Source organism: Pristis pectinata, chromosome 7, assembly GCF_009764475.1.
Source record: "Pristis pectinata isolate sPriPec2 chromosome 7, sPriPec2.1.pri, whole genome shotgun sequence".
Taxonomy (NCBI): Eukaryota; Metazoa; Chordata; class Chondrichthyes; order Rhinopristiformes; family Pristidae; genus Pristis; species Pristis pectinata.
Window position 1 is genome coordinate 99,236,373 of NC_067411.1, and position 15,423 is coordinate 99,251,795.

Below are 15,423 nucleotides of genomic sequence, written 5' to 3' on the forward strand. Positions count from 1 at the left end.
TATCAGAAACAAAATACTTCCCTACATTTGGAACTCACTGACATCACCACCGTTCCCACGTCAGTCACAGATGAGCTGGAACACAATACTGAAAGTAAAAGCTCCCATGACAGTGCATGAAAAATGTCCCTCAACCCGAACCATAGTTTTCTATTTCACTGGCAACTATCCAAAATTAAAATGCCAATTTACTGCAAATGATAGGCAGTTTTACCAACCAATCAGTACCAGCTAAGAGCAGGGTTAGATGTTGTATTGTTTTACAAACTATCAGATGTTAAAAGATGAACCACAATCAGAATCAATAAAACAAATAACTATCAGTAATTTAGTCAAAGGAATCAGCAATAACATGAACTAAGAAATTTAACCAACATATCACATCTTTTCATGGCTACACTTCAAATTGGCTGCAGCTGAAAATAAAGAGCTCTTGCCAAGTTGTACAAGCAGCTTAATTTAAGCTGTTGAATGAAATTGTAGTGGTTGCTACCGCGGAATAAAACAAGACTCTACTCGGAGGATTGCCAAACAGAACTGGTTTATTTTCCCGCCTTGTGCGGGCCCTTTAAGGGAGAAAAACTCCCGCCCAAAAAAAACCGGCAATGACGTAAGTCCTACGTCATCAGGACTTTCCCCGGCGCGCGGGTTCTCCCCGTCGCTCGGAAAGACGAGGCCCGCCGCCATCTTGGGCCTCGTCGCTCCGACGCCGCGCGACCCGACTGCCGAGCCGGTTCGCCCGATCTAGACGGTGAGTCGCCACACAACCCCCCCAGAACCGCGAGACAGTCCCCAAGGTCCGTGGGCTGTGCCAGCTGCCGCTTAGGGGGGCGGCCTCTCTGCGTCGTGGCGTGGCAACCTCGACAGGCTGTTGCAGATCCAAATGGGCCGGTTTGAGGCGGTCCGCCGTGAAAACCTGTTCCCTGCCTCCAATGTCCAAAATAAAAGTGGATCCGTTATTCCGTATGACTCGGAACGGTCCCTCATATGGTCGTTGCAATGGCGCCCGAGGTGTGCCCCTGCAAACGAAAACAAACTTACAGTCCCGTAGTTCCTTGGGCTGGCAGGATGGGGCTTGACCGTGCCATGAGGTGGGAATCGGGGCCAAGGCGCCGAGCTTCTCGCGCAGTCTTTGTAGAACTGCTGGGGGTTGTTCCCCTTGGTCCTGAAGGGCAGGTATGAAATCCCCGGGGACAACTAGTGGCGCCCCGTATACAAGCTCAGCTGACGAAGTGCGGAGGTCTTCTTTGGGGGCAGTGCGTATGCCGAGCAGGACCCAAGGCAGCTCGTCAACCCAGTTAGGACCCTTCAGGCGGGCCATCAAGGCCGATTTTAGATGGCGGTGAAAACGTTCCACCAACCCGTTTGATTGAGGATGGTAGGCCGTGGTGGTGTGCAGCTGCGTCCCTAGCAGGTTCGCTAATGCAGCCCAGAGAATGGAAGTGAATTGGGTGCCTCTGTCTGAAGTGATGTGGGCCGGAACACCAAAACGTGAGACCCAAGTTGTGAGCAGCGCTCGGGCGCAGGAATCAGTTGTGATGTCAGTCAGGGGGGTTGCCTCAGGCCACCTCGTGAACCGGTCCACGATGGTAAGGAGGTACCGGGCTCCTCTGGAAACCGGCAGAGGGCCCACGAGGTCGACGTGTATGTGGTCGAACCTCCTACGGGTAGGCTCGAACTGCTGTGGTGGGACCTTGGTGTGTCGCTGGATTTTTGACGTCTGGCAGTGCAGACAAGTCCTGGCCCACTCACTGACCTGTTTGCGCAGGCCATGCCAGACAAACTTACTGGCGACCAGTCGGACAGTAGATCTGATGGATGGGTGCGCCAACCCATGTACCGAGTCAAAAACGCGTCTCCGCCAGGCTGCAGGGACAATAGGGCGGGGCTGACCAGTCGCAACGTCGCAAAGTAGGGTCCGCTGACCTGGACCAACCAAGAAATCTCGGAGCTGCAGACCCGAGACTGCGGTTCTGTAGCTGGGCAGTTCGTCGTCGGCTTGCTGTGCGTCAGCTAGGGCCGTGTAGTCGACACCCAAGGATAGGTTGTGGATGGTTGGTCTGGAAAGTGCATCAGCAACGACATTATCCTTTCCGGAGACATGCTGGATGTCAGTTGTGAACTCGGAAATGTAGGATAAATGTCTCTGCTGACGAGCTGACCAGGGATCGGAGACTTTGGAGAAGGCAAAGGACAGAGGCTTATGATCGGTGAAAGCGGTGAAAGGCCTGCCTTCTAGAAAGTATCGGAAATGCCGGACCGCCAGATACAGCGCTAGAAGTTCCCGATCAAAAGCGCTGTACTTCAGTTCGGGCGGTCTAAGGTGTTTGCTGAAAAATGCCAAGGGTTGCCAGCGGCCTTCGAGTAGCTGTTCCAGTACCCCACCCACCGCGGTGTTGGACGCGTCTACCGTGAGGGCAGTCGGGACGTCAGTCCTAGGGTGTACCAGCATCGTGGCGTCTGCCAGGGCGTCTTTGGCCTTAACGAAAGCAGCCGCAGCCTCGTCAGTCCAGGTGATGTCCTTGCCCTTACCAGCCAGCAGCGAGAACAGAGGGCGCATGACACGGGCTGCTGCAGGGATAAAACGATGGTAAAAGTTGACCATCCCAAGGAATTCCTGTAGGCCTTTGACTGTGTAGGGGCGGGCAAAATGGCGGATAGCATCCACCTTGGCGGGTAGGGGTGTTGCCCTGTCGCTGGTGATTTTGTGGCCGAGGAAATCGATAGAGTCAAGTCCGAATTGGCACTTGGACGGGTTAATCGTGAGGCCGAAATCGCGGAGGCGGGAATACAGCTGGCGGAGGTGGGAAAGGTGTTCCTGGCGGTTACGGCTGGCGATCAGTATGTCGTCCAAGTAAATGAACACGAAGTCCAGGTCTCGGCCTACCGCGTCCATCAGCCGCTGGAAGGTCTGCGCGGCGTTCTTAAGGCCGAACGGCATCCGAAGGAATTCGAACAGGCCGAATGGGGTGATAATCGCAGTTTTGGGGACGTCATCCGAATGGACCGGGATTTGGTGGTATCCCCTAACGAGGTCCACTTTGGAAAAGATGCGGGCCCCGTGTAAGTTCGCTGCGAAGTCCTGGATGTGAGGGATGGGATAGCGGTCCGTGGTGGTGGCATCATTCAGCCTGCGGTAGTCGCCGCAGGGCCTCCACCCTCCGGTGGCTTTGGGGACCATGTGCAGGGGGGAGGCCCAGGGGCTGTCTGACCTGCGAACAATCCCCAGCTCCTCCATGTGATGGAACTCTTCCTTTGCCAGGCGGAGCTTGTCTGGAGGTAATCGTCGTGCTCGGGCATGAAGGGGTGGCCCTGTGGTAATGATGTGGTGTCGTACCCCATGTGCGGGCCGAGAATTTGTAAACGAAGGTGCCAAAATCGATGGGAATTCGGCTAGGAGCTTGGCGAAATCGTCGCCAGAAAGGGTAATGGAGTCCAGGCGCGGGGCTGGTGGGCTGATTTCTCCCAGGGGATAGGTCCGGAGAGTGCTAGAGTGGACTAACCGCTTCCTTCGCAGGTCGACTAACAGGTTGTGGGCCCGAAGGAAATCGGCGCCTAGGAGTGGTCGGGCGACGGTGGCAAGGGTAAAGGTCCAGGTAAAACGGCTGCCGCCAAAGTGTAATTGAAGCGTACGGGTGCCGAAAGACCGTATCGTTGTACCGTTGGCGGCATTGAGTAGAGGACCTGGTGGCCTGTCACGAGTGTCGCGGCCTGTCGGGGGCAAAATACTGACCTCCGCTCCAGTATCAACGAGGAAATGCCGTCCAGATTTCTTGTCCTGAACGAAAAGGAGGCTCTGTCGGCGGCCAGCCGCCGTAGCCATCAGCGGCGGCTGGCCCTGGCGTTTCCCTGAAACTTGCAGGGTGGGCGGCATCGACGGGCCTCCGCACCCCACCTCTGATGGTAGAAGCACAGCTGGTCACCCGTGTCGTCGTCTGCGTTCCTGGGGCGTGGCTGCTCGGTTGCTGGGGCCGGGCGAGGCAGGCGTTGGGCTCGCGGCCTGGTGATTTGACTGACGGACGAACCGCTCTCGCGCTTGGCCCTCCACAGGACATCTGCCCGGGCGGCCACCTCACGGGGGTTGCTGAAGTCGGCATCAGCTAACAACAAGTGGATGTCATCGGGGAGCTGTTCGAGGAAGGCCTGTTCGAACATCAGGCATGGCTTGTGTCCCTCGGCCAATGCCAGCATCTCATTCATTAGGGCGGATGGGGATCTGTCCCCCAGGCCATCCAGATGAAGCAGGCGGGCGGCGCGCTCACGACGGGAGAGGCCGAAGGTCCGGATCAAAAGATCTTTGAAAGCCGGGTACTTATCTTCCTCCGGAGGCGACTGGATGAAGTCTCCAACCTGGGTGGCTGTCTCCTGGTCCAGAGAGCTAACCACATGGTAGTACTTCATGGAGTCGGAGGTGATCTGCCGAAGGTGGAATTGCGCTTCAGCCTGGTCAAACCAGATGCTGGGCCGAAGTGTCCAAAAGGTGGGCAGCTTGAGGGCCACTGCGTTGGCTGCTGCGCTGTCGTCCATTTCGCGGGTCCAAAAGCCGTTTGGACCGTCGGGGTCACCAATGTAGCGGTTGCTACCGCGGAATAAAACAAGACTCTACTCGGAGGATTGCCAAACAGAACTGGTTTATTTTCCCGCCTTGTGCGGGCCCTTTAAGGGAGAAAAACTCCCGCCCAAAAAAACCGGCAATGACGTAAGTCCTACGTCATCAGGACTTTCCTGCGCGCGGGTTCTCCCCGTCGCTCGGAAAGACGAGGCCCGCCGCCATCTTGGGCCTCGTCGCTCCGACGCCGCGTGACCCGACTGCCGAGCCGGTTCGCCCGACTAGACGGTGAGTCGCCACAAAATCCACGTTTTTTTTTATTCAGTCTTGAGATCTGGAATCACTTGCAACATCAGCATTTATTATCCAACTGTCCTTGAATTGAGGAGGTAGTTAAGAATCCACCAGATTTGTGGGTCCGGAGTCACATGGAGGCCGGATCGAGTAAAGACAACAGGTTTCCTTCTCTGAAGGGCATTGGTAAACCAACTGGGCATTTACAACACAAAAGCAAGCATTGCTGAAAGCATTCAGCAGGTCAAGCAGCATCCACAGGGAGAAAAACAGATCGATATTCCAGCTTTACTCTCCACCGGAGCTGATATCATGAGAAAACAAGCGCGCTTTTACAACAGTCCTATAGTTTCATTCTTAACGTTACTGAGAGTATTCTTTTTAAAGTTCTGATTTATGTAATTATTTGCCGGCCTGATGGGATTCAAACTGAAACACTGGATCAATAGCCCAGAACTTTGGTTGCTTGTCCAATAAATTACGCACTGTGCTAATACATGCCAGAATCCTTTTTATTCTGTTTGCCGACCTCAGTATGTGAAATACGAAAGTTAGCATGCAGGTACAGCAAATAATTAGGAAAGCTAATTGCAACAGGTATGAGGTACAAGATATTGTAGTAGGGAAATAATGATGCAACTTTATGGGTCCTGCAAGACTAGACTTGAAGTGAGCCTACGGTTTTGTTCTCTGCATTTAAGATATGCTTTCATTGGAGGTAGTGTGCAGAAGGTCCAGTTGATCAATTCCCTAGACCAAATAGGTTGACATTTGAAGAGAGATTGAGCCAATGCTCATTGGAGTACAGAATGAGAGACAATCTTATTGAATCATATAGATTCTGAGGGGGTTTGACAGTGTGGATGCTGAGAATGTTTCCCCTAGAGGGAGTATCTAGAACAAGGGGGCATATTTTCAGAATATGGGGTCACATATTTCAGATGTAAATGAGTATGAATTTCTTCTCTTAAAGGCTGTGAGTTATAGGAAAGTCAAAGTTGAGCTTATTGTCATTTGCACAAGTGCAATGAAAAACTTCAGCAGCATCACAGGCACATAGCATCAGATAAGCAGCATTCACAAGAAAAACATAAATTATACACTATTTTTTACAAGAACAAAACACAACTAGAACAAAAAGATAACAAAGTCCATTTTAATGCAAAGTGATCAGAGTGGTCATAGTGTTGCTAACCTGTAGTGATTAGGGTTGTACCAGTTGGTTCAAGAACCAGATGGGTGGAGGGAAGTAGCTGTTCTTGAACCTGGTGGTGTGGGACTTCAGGCTTCTGTACCTCCTGCCCGACGGGAGCTGTGAGAAGATGACATTCACCAACCCGACGAGCTCTGGGTCCAGGGTCATTTAACATATTCAAACCCAGATTGCTAAAACATTTAAACTGCAAGGGAGCCAACGGGTATGGAGAGAGAAGCAAGAAAGTGTTGAGGTCAAGATTGAATAGCAGAGCAAGCCAAGGGGTTGACAGCTTACTCATGATCCTGCCTGCGTTTTTTAAAATGAGTTTGAACACAATGTTTCTGGTCCTGATGCAGGGTCATGACCGGAAACACTGACCAACACTACATGAACTGAGTTCCTCCAGCAATTGCTACTTTGCTCCAGATTCCAACATCTACAGTACCTTGTGTCCAACGTTTAGCATAGGATTGTCATATTATGAAAAAGTGGCATTCCTTCCATCCACTTACTTCATTGAGATGTAATTTCAAATTGGCAAACTGCAAAACCATCAACAGGAGTTGAATCTGGGAACTCGTCTCCCAACTTTGCTGCGTATGCAAACATATTATTGACTTTAATCTGTTGTTTCATGGCTTTGGAAAATCTTGGATTTTCTTATCACATTGGTTGGAAATTCCATAGCATGAACCACTTAAGACTTCTGAGGTTTCCTTGCATCCATATATTTCATTACAAGACATGGATCTCTTCTGGCTGGATTTAGGAGTATTCAAACCCTTGCTATAGATGCCAGCATCTTCAGTACATCTGGCATTAAGCTAATGGGTCAGTAGTTTTATTTCCTCTCCCTTCCTTCTAATTTGTTATATTTAAATTCCATAATCTATAGACTTCAGATGTTAACCAGAGTGATCACTTTTGCTATAGCTGCCATTTTCAAAATTATAGGATGTAGATCTTCATGTTATTGGGATTCATCAGCATTAATCTCAACTACCTTTGCCCTTCAGTTCCCAGACTCAGTTTTTATATTTCACCTGCAAATTGCCAGTACTAGCACAACACTAAAAACATGCTTTCAGCCAACACTAATTCATTTGCACGAAACGGTTAAAATGATGTTTGGCAGTACTCAAGAGTATGTTATCACCTGCATTTCTGCAGACATGTCACATAGCCTTTCCCCAGCGTCATGGAGCTGCCCCCTCTCAGAGTTAACCCTTTGTACTTGATTGGGAGTCAGGCAGGTGCATTGAATAACATGCAGCTGCAGTTCCACTGGATTGGACAATGTCTCATTTTTAAATGTAGCAAGTTTACTGAACCAATGATGGACTGGATTTAGGCCTATGGGAACCACACTAAAAAAAACTTATGAAAAATATCTATATTCTACTATTGAACAGTGTGATTGAAGTTGATTAATCAAGTAATAAATTCTTTCCATTGCACGATTTAATCTTTAAACAATTGCTCAACAGCCTAAAGCAACAACTGGCCTGTCCTACAAAAAAATGAACAAGAGGCAGCTAAGAGCCAGGGAAAAAAACTTTAAGCACAGTCAATGTACAGATCAAAAGTAATCCCTGATTCACGCATGGCCTCACTCAATATTATGCAACCATTCTCTGCATCCTACTTCCTTATTGAAGAAAGGAGTTTCATAATAGCTACACAATAAATAAAGAATATTTTCAAACTAAACCAAATTATCAGTGCAGTTCTCAATGGAGACCAATATGAAGAATGTATTTAATGCTCATCTGCAGAGCACACCAACTTCCATTCAATCATTCGAATGTATTTACAGTAAACCTTCAGGACTTTGATGGTGCCGAGGCAGATTTTCAGGGCTATCAGATGTAACTAATGATGCAATTCACTTTTGGATGTTGAAACAGTGGTATTCCATGTGCCCCAGTGAGCTTGAAAGGAGTGTAGAAAACAGATCCTAACGTGCCAGATGCCGAACCATCACGATTTTTGAACAAACAATTGTTGATGATCAGAGTTTTATTGTAACTAATTAGGTGCACAGACAAACAGGTTATATCTTACGTAGGACCCAAGAACTGTTTTACAGGCATGAAATTGTTCATTAGGGTGAAAGAAAAATGGAAAAGCTCGAATGTTGCACTTCACAGCCATTAATTCCACAATGTGAAAAACATTAATTTTGTAATACTTTTATTTACAAGAACATTTCATCAGAAAGGCTCTCAGAAAAACTGCGCAGTAGTAGGCATCACACTAGTTGATGGGAGTTCTATCTGGAAGAAAAAGACAGCCGGTTTATAATCAGAAACATACAAGCTAGAGACGCATTAACCAACCTTCAGAGTATTTTAAACATAAGAAAAATACTTTAGTGCTGGGAAAAAAACTCATGTCTGAAATGTCAAGTACTCTTGCTCTCCAATGCATATTTCCATATGCTATTCAGTTGGAAAACAGCACAAATCTTTCATGAAGTTTATTGAAGAACTGACATAGGCACAGTGGCCTGAAATACCTGATCTGTTGTGTCTTTAACTTTACTGAAGCATATAGTTAATACTACTGCAATGATTTCTCCTACTGTACTATAATAGGAATGTTTCTGAATTTAAAGTCACTCTTTACAGTAGCCAAGTAGCCAGTCCTTACAAAAAGAAACTTCAACAGCCAAGATTCTGCAAAAGGAAATAGAGAATTTATCCAAAATCTCATCCTCTTGTTTTTAAATTCAAACTCTGGAGGGGGATGGGGTGGAAAGACTTCACTGTTGAACTCCCGAGGAATCTTGCTGGTAAAACGACAAAAAGTAACTACAATCACCAAGAGTACCACCTGAAAATGTTCTCTAATTTGAGAAGCTAAGGTCACTAAGGTACCATATGCATGATGTATGATCCCCAGGTAGTGCCGAGAGCAGAGATCTCCCTGGTGCCCTGGACAGCATTAAACCATCAAATAATACAGGTAACCCCCATGTTATGGACAAGTTACATTCCTAGAAAAGTCTGTATCACGATTTTACGTATTGTGCAGTTGGGTCATCTGCACATGTACCAAGTAGTATGCTGACTCCCCGATGGAGGGTTATTGATGAAGCAGCTGACAGCAGTTGGACCTAGGACACTGTCTTGAATACCCGTTGGATTACACTGTCGTTGGTTCTGGTACATCAGAAAGCGTTTACAGTGTCATAGCATCACTCATTCAAACAAACTCACATCATATGCACCAGATACACAACTACTTGAGATTTTCAATATTAGATCATTTCAGAAAATGGTACTTACTGATTAATGTCTCACTTCTTGAGGAATTGGTGCCTTACTAGCAAAAATGGAGCTGCAAAGCCAGAACCAAAAAACACGGCCATCATTGCCAACAGCCTCCACTTATTCTCCACCGAGAAAGGCAAATTCTAAAGAAACAACAAAAACAAAACATCGAATCTTCTGAGTCACAAGAGTTGATTGCGTGCACACCCAGAAAGTCATTGTACATCAAAAATTGATCTGGTACATCAGCAAGCGTTTACATTGTCATGGTTTATTCTTTTTGATAAGTTCACATCATTTGTACCAGTTTCACCAAAACAAAAAACTAATAAATTATGGTCTATCAGTACAGAACTCAAGACGATCAGGATTTCTATCAGTAAATGCATAATTAAGTGCTCAATTCAGCATACAGAACATGAAACACTGACCTTAAATTAGTACAAGGTGCTGCTCTAATAGGAATAGTAAGAATATAGAATCTGTTCTTTTCATTAGGGCATTCTTCAATGAGTATTCTTTGTTCAAATCCTTTTACATTCTGAGGCAGCTGTTTTATTGAAAGCCTTAACATTTTTAGCAAGTGTTCTAGGTTATTGCTGCAAGCATCGGAGATGCAAGTTAATCCAATGCTAATGCAGGGCAGATTGGGGCTGTGGCCAATGTGCGGACGGAGAGCAGCTGAAGGTCAGCTCACTGTCTCACGGACCACGGTTAATGACCGGATCATCCTCCCCGCCGGCATCTTCCGCACCGAAGGATTCAAACAGCCCGGCCCACTTCCCCATTGACCCGCTTTAATCCCTGACCCAATCCCCGACCAGCAGGCTAACAGGAGACCCCTTCCCCTCAGCTCTCACTGCTCGGTCCCCGGGGGTGTGACGGCGCAATGAAAGGCGGATGACCGAGGGGAGGTAACACGGTGGGTAAAAGAAACCAAGGGCAGCAGGGGAGTGTCGGGCCGAAGGGCCGCACGGTGCAGGGAGAGCAGCTCCGGCACTTCCGCATACGGCGGGGCTTCAGCCTTCCGGGGTCAGCCCACCCGCCCCCCCCCCCCCCCCCCGCCGGTACCCCACCCTCTCCCCCGGGACCCCTCCCCACCAGCCCCCCACCGCACGGCCAGAGGATCCTCCTCCTCCCCCCCCCCCACGGTGAGGGAAAACCGGGCCGAGCGGCCGCTCCGGGGAGACACCGCTCCTAAAATGGCGGCGGCGGCCATGGTGACCTTCAGCGGGCGGACTCCCCCCCCCCCCCCCCTCACCCCCCTCCTCCCCTCACCCCCACCCTTCCCCCCTCCCTCTCCCTCCCCTCCTCACCCCACCCCTCCTCCCCTTCCCCCTCCGCTCCCCACCTCCCTCCCACCAGCCCCACCATCTTCCCTCCCCCCCGCCTGCTTCTTCTCCCTCCTCCACTCCCTCCAATTCACCCTCCTTCCCCCACCCCTCCCCCTCACCTCCCTCCCCTTCGCCACTCTTCCCCCATCCACCTCCCCTCCCTCTCCACCCTCCTTCCTTCCCCAACTACCTCCCCTCCCCCTCCCCCAACTACCTCCCCTCCCCCTCCCTCCCCCAACTACCTCCCCTCCCCTCAACCACCTACCCTCCCCCTCCCTCCACTACCTCCCCTCCCCCTCCCTCCACTACCTACCCTCCCCCTCCCCTCCCTCCACTACCTCCCCTAACTACCTCCCGTCCCCCTCCCTCCCCCTACTACCTCCCCTCCCCCTCCCCCAACTACCTACCCTCCCCCTCCCCTCCCCCTCCCTCCACTACCTCCCCTCCCCCTCCCCCAACTACCTACCCTACTCCAAACAACCTCCCCTCCCCACTCCCTCCCCCCCTGTCCCTCCACTACCTTCCCCTCCCCCTCCCCCCAAACTAACCCTACCCTCCCCCTCCTCCTCCCTCCCCTAACCTCCCCTAACTACTCTCCCGTCCCCCTCCCTTCCCCCTACTACCTTCCCTCCCCCTCCCCCACAACTACCTTACCCTTCCCCCTCCCCTCCCCCTCCCCTCTCCCCCCTACCTCCCCTCCCCCTCCCCCAACTACCTACCCTCCCCCTCCCCTCCCCCTCCCTCCACTACCTCCCCTCCCCCTGCCTCAACTACCTCCCCTCCCCCTGCCCCAACTACCTACCCTCCCCCTCCCCTCACTACCTCCCGTCCCCCTCCCTCCCCCTACTACCTCCCCTCCCCCTCCCTCCACTACCTCCCCTCCCCCTCCCTCCCCCAACTACCTCCCCTCCCCTCAACTACCTCCCCTCCCCCCCCCCTCCCTCAACTACCTACCCTCCCCCTCCCTCCCTCCACCACCTACCCTTCCCCCCCGCCGCTCCCGGGGACACCAGGCCCGGGCGGTGACCTTCACTTCTCCCCCGCGGTGTGAGCGGGGCCCGCACCCAGCCCAGTCCCGGGCCCGGCCCCGACCCTCCCCGCCTCCCTCCCTACCTTGCCCGGGCCCTCCTCGTAGTGCGAGCGGCGGACGAGCGAGGTGCCGAAGCGGCGCACGGTCCGAGCCCACACCATGGCTCCGTCCCTTCGCCCACACACCGGAAACCAGCGGCCGACGGGAGATGGAGGCGGGGCCGCCGCCGGCAACTACAAGGACCAGGGTGCACCGGGCGTCCGGCGCAGGCGCAGTCACCTGCCCTGGTCTGTCCTGTGCAGGTCTGTCTGGAGCTGGTCTGAAAGTTTCTTTTTCAATCTTTTTATTAGTTTTCAAATTAATACAGATCGATAAATAGCATCAATATTTATACATGTAATACAAAGAGATTAGGATAACAATCATAGCATATATAATCATAAAGAACAATAAAATATAAAAAAACTGTAGATCCAACGATCTCTTAGTAAATGAATATAATATAAAAGAAAGGGAAGAGAAAGATTTATTATATAAATTAAAAAAAAACCCAAATCAATAGAAAAAATTATAAACAATATAAACTAAACAAAAAAAAACTTTTCAAAAGAAAAACAAACAACAAAAAAAGGGGGAAAAAAACTGGGCTAAACTTTCTCAGTAGAAACAGAGCAACGTTATGTCGTCAAGTCCGTTCCTCCAAGTTGGAAAGTTATTGAAAGGGGATCTACCTCATGTGAAAATATTGAATAAATGGACTCCAAATGTCTTCAAGTTGAAGCGAAGGATCAACAGTACCACTCCTGATCTTTTCCAAGTTTAAACATGATATAGTTTGAGAAGGTCTGAAGGTTAATGATGGAAAGTGTCCTCTGTTTGCAGGCTGCAGTGTGGCCATTCAACACCACCTCAGCTTTAAACAGGTTTAAAATCTAATTATTTGCCAAAATAGAGCAATTCATGTGGCCTTTCCCCACCCAGAACTTGTGGGATAGAAAGGAACCATTAACTGGTTTAATTTTTGCTCTTTTTCTGCTCCATACAAGCCACATGTTAATCTATTTCATTGAAGAGTATGTGCATATCTAGTGTAGCGGGTAGCGTGACGCTTTACAGCGCCAGCGACCCGGGTTCAATTCCCGCCGCTGTCTGTGAGGAGTCTGTACGTTCTCCCCGTGCCTGCGTGGGTTTGCTCCGGGTGCTCCGGTTTCCTCCCACATTCCAAAGACGTACGGGTTAGGAGCTGTGGGCGTGCTGTGTTGGCGCCGGAAGAGTGGCGACACTTGCGGGCTGCCCCTGGCACATTCTCAGTAATGTGAAAAGACGCATTTCACTGTGTGTTTCGATGTACGTTTGGCTAATAAATAAATATCTTGTACTTGTGCACTTATATTGCACGTACAGCTGCAGGCACCTAGAATCAGGTTTATTATCATTGGAATTGGTTTATTAATGTCACTTGTACCAAGGTAGAGTGAAAAACTTGTCTTGCATACTGTTAATACAGATTAATTCATTACACAGTGCATTGAGGTAAGTAATGAGCAGATCTGCAGAGAGCAGCTTGCAACGAGTCGACGTACTCCAGCGCCATCTTTTTGTTCCCACTGACTTATATGTTGTGAAATTTGATGTTTTGTGGCAGCAGTACAGTGCACAGACATAAAAGTTACTATAAATTACAAAATACATAAATAGTGCAAAAAAAAGAATAACGAGGTAGTGTTCATGGGTTCCTGGACCGTACAGCAATCTGATGGCGGAGGGGAAGAAGCTGTTCCTGAATCGTTGAGTGTGGGTCTTCAGGCTCCTGTACCTCTTCCCCGATGGTAGTACTGAGAAGAGGGCATGTCCTGGATGGTGTGGGCCCTTAGTGATAGATGCCGCCTTCCTGAGGCACCACCTCTTGAAGATGTCCTCGATGGTGGGGAGGGTTGTGCCTGTGATGGAGCTGGCTGAGTCTACTCCTGTGCATTGGAACCTCCATACCAGGCTGTGATGCAAACAGTCAGAATACAAAGGAACGACTAACTTTTTTTTTGCTCATTTTCTGCTCCACACAAGCTACCTGTTGCTCTATTTCATCAAAATGTCTGTGCAGATCTTGTACTTGTCTCCATTGTCTACTTACCTATGTTGCCTATGAAGGCACCCAGACAGAGCCATATTGCTGGGTAAATCAAAGATTGTTTTACTCTAGATCTGGGCATACTATGGTCAAAAGCTGTTTGAAATGGGATGGCTTTAATTCCCTCCAACCACCATTCTTCATTTTGATTCTATTTATTTTTTTCTGAAGGGATGGTGTCTAGCAAAACAAATGTAGGCTTTTATGATTGTTCAAACAAAATTAAAAAATTCAAATGAACTACCGGTATTGTAGCGATTGTGATTGGGTCACTAGTCCTCTGACTCCAAGCCAGAGCTGGGCAACATAAAGAAGGAAATGGAAATTGACCAAGTGCAAAATCCTAAACATTCTTACTTTAAGAGTTCTAATTCACGTCTTTTATTACGGCTTTCCACTGCCTGCACATCTGGCAGGATGATTCCTCTTCAGGAGGAGACCTTCACATCTTGCACCTGCACATTGTTTTATGAAACATAGTGGACAACCCCCACTCTGGAGTTCCTGGTCGGTCCATATTAGAGGGTGTCTCCTGATCTGCCGAAGCAAGAAGTGTGTTTTCAGCACTCGGTGACTTGATCAATCGGATTTTGTGTCATCATTCTCCTCCTGGGCCTCGCTGTTTGGCTTCTCCATGGGCGTCATCAGCCATTTTTTAAAGCTCATCCTTTCTCTTCAAGAAAGGAGTCAGTCGGTGTATTTGAAGGTCAGAGAAGATCAAGAAGCATGCAGAGCATAATACCAGAGAAACAAAGGACTGCAGATGCTGAAATTTAGCTGAAAAACACGATGATGCTGGAGGAACTCAGCAGGCCAACCCCCCACCCCCCTTCCCCACACCCCCCCACCATGCTTTTCTTCCCTTTCCTAGACCTTTTTTTCCTTTTTTCCTCTCTTTGACCCATCCCCCGGTGGATCTGCTCTCCCCTCCTCCCCCACACCTGCCTATCACCATCTCTTACCTGCATCTACCTGTCACCACCCTGTTCCTTCCCCACCTCCCCTCTTTTGTCCACCTATCACTGCTCTGCTTTTCCCACCTATATATTGGGCTTCCCCTTTTCCTATCTTCAGTCCTGAAGAAGGGTCCTGACCTGAAACGTTGACCGCCTGCTTTTCTCCACGGATGCTGCCTGGCCTCCTGAGTTCCTCCAGCATCATCGTGTTTTTCATCAAGCACGGAGTGCCCCAGAGTGACGTGTATCTCAGCAGCAAGCCAGGAATCTTGCAGAAAAAAAACCTCAACAGACTGGCTGCCCATTGAGGGAGTGGAAGTTCACTTGATTAATGAACATTCCTGGTTTATCTGCAGCCGCTCGGCAAACCTGGCCTTCTACCTATCCGAACATAGAACATTAGAACAGAGAACAGTGAAGCACCGGAACAGGCCCTTTGGCCTATAATGTCTGCGCCAAACATGATACAAAATTAAACTGAGAACCATAGAACCATAGAACGCTACAGCACAGAAAACAGGCCATTCGGCCCTTCTAGTCTGTGCCGAAACGGTATTCCGCTAGTTCCATTTACCTGCACCCAGTCCATAACCCTCCAGATCTCTCCCGTCCATGTATCTATCCAATTTATTCTTAAAACTCAAGAGTGAGCCCACATT

The 15,423-nt window shown here is 49.5% G+C and overlaps 1 protein-coding gene and 1 non-coding gene across 2 annotated transcripts; both read right to left on the minus strand.

Moving 5' to 3' along the window:
• Positions 1 to 8,217: 8,217 nt before the first annotated feature.
• On the minus strand, positions 8,218 to 11,926 carry LOC127572540 (cytochrome c oxidase subunit 7C, mitochondrial). The gene is made up of 3 exons (XM_052019912.1): positions 11,764 to 11,926; positions 9,332 to 9,459; positions 8,218 to 8,317 (listed from the first exon to the last, which is right to left on the minus strand). The coding sequence occupies exons 1-2, from the start codon at positions 11,839 to 11,841 to the stop codon at positions 9,343 to 9,345; spliced, it is 195 nt and encodes a 64-aa protein (XP_051875872.1). The 5' UTR covers positions 11,842 to 11,926; the 3' UTR covers positions 8,218 to 8,317; positions 9,332 to 9,342.
• Positions 9,210 to 9,273, minus strand: LOC127572990 (small nucleolar RNA Z39). The gene has a single exon (XR_007956730.1). It is a non-coding gene; the product is annotated as a small nucleolar RNA Z39 (small nucleolar RNA).
• Positions 11,927 to 15,423: the final 3,497 nt, after the last annotated feature.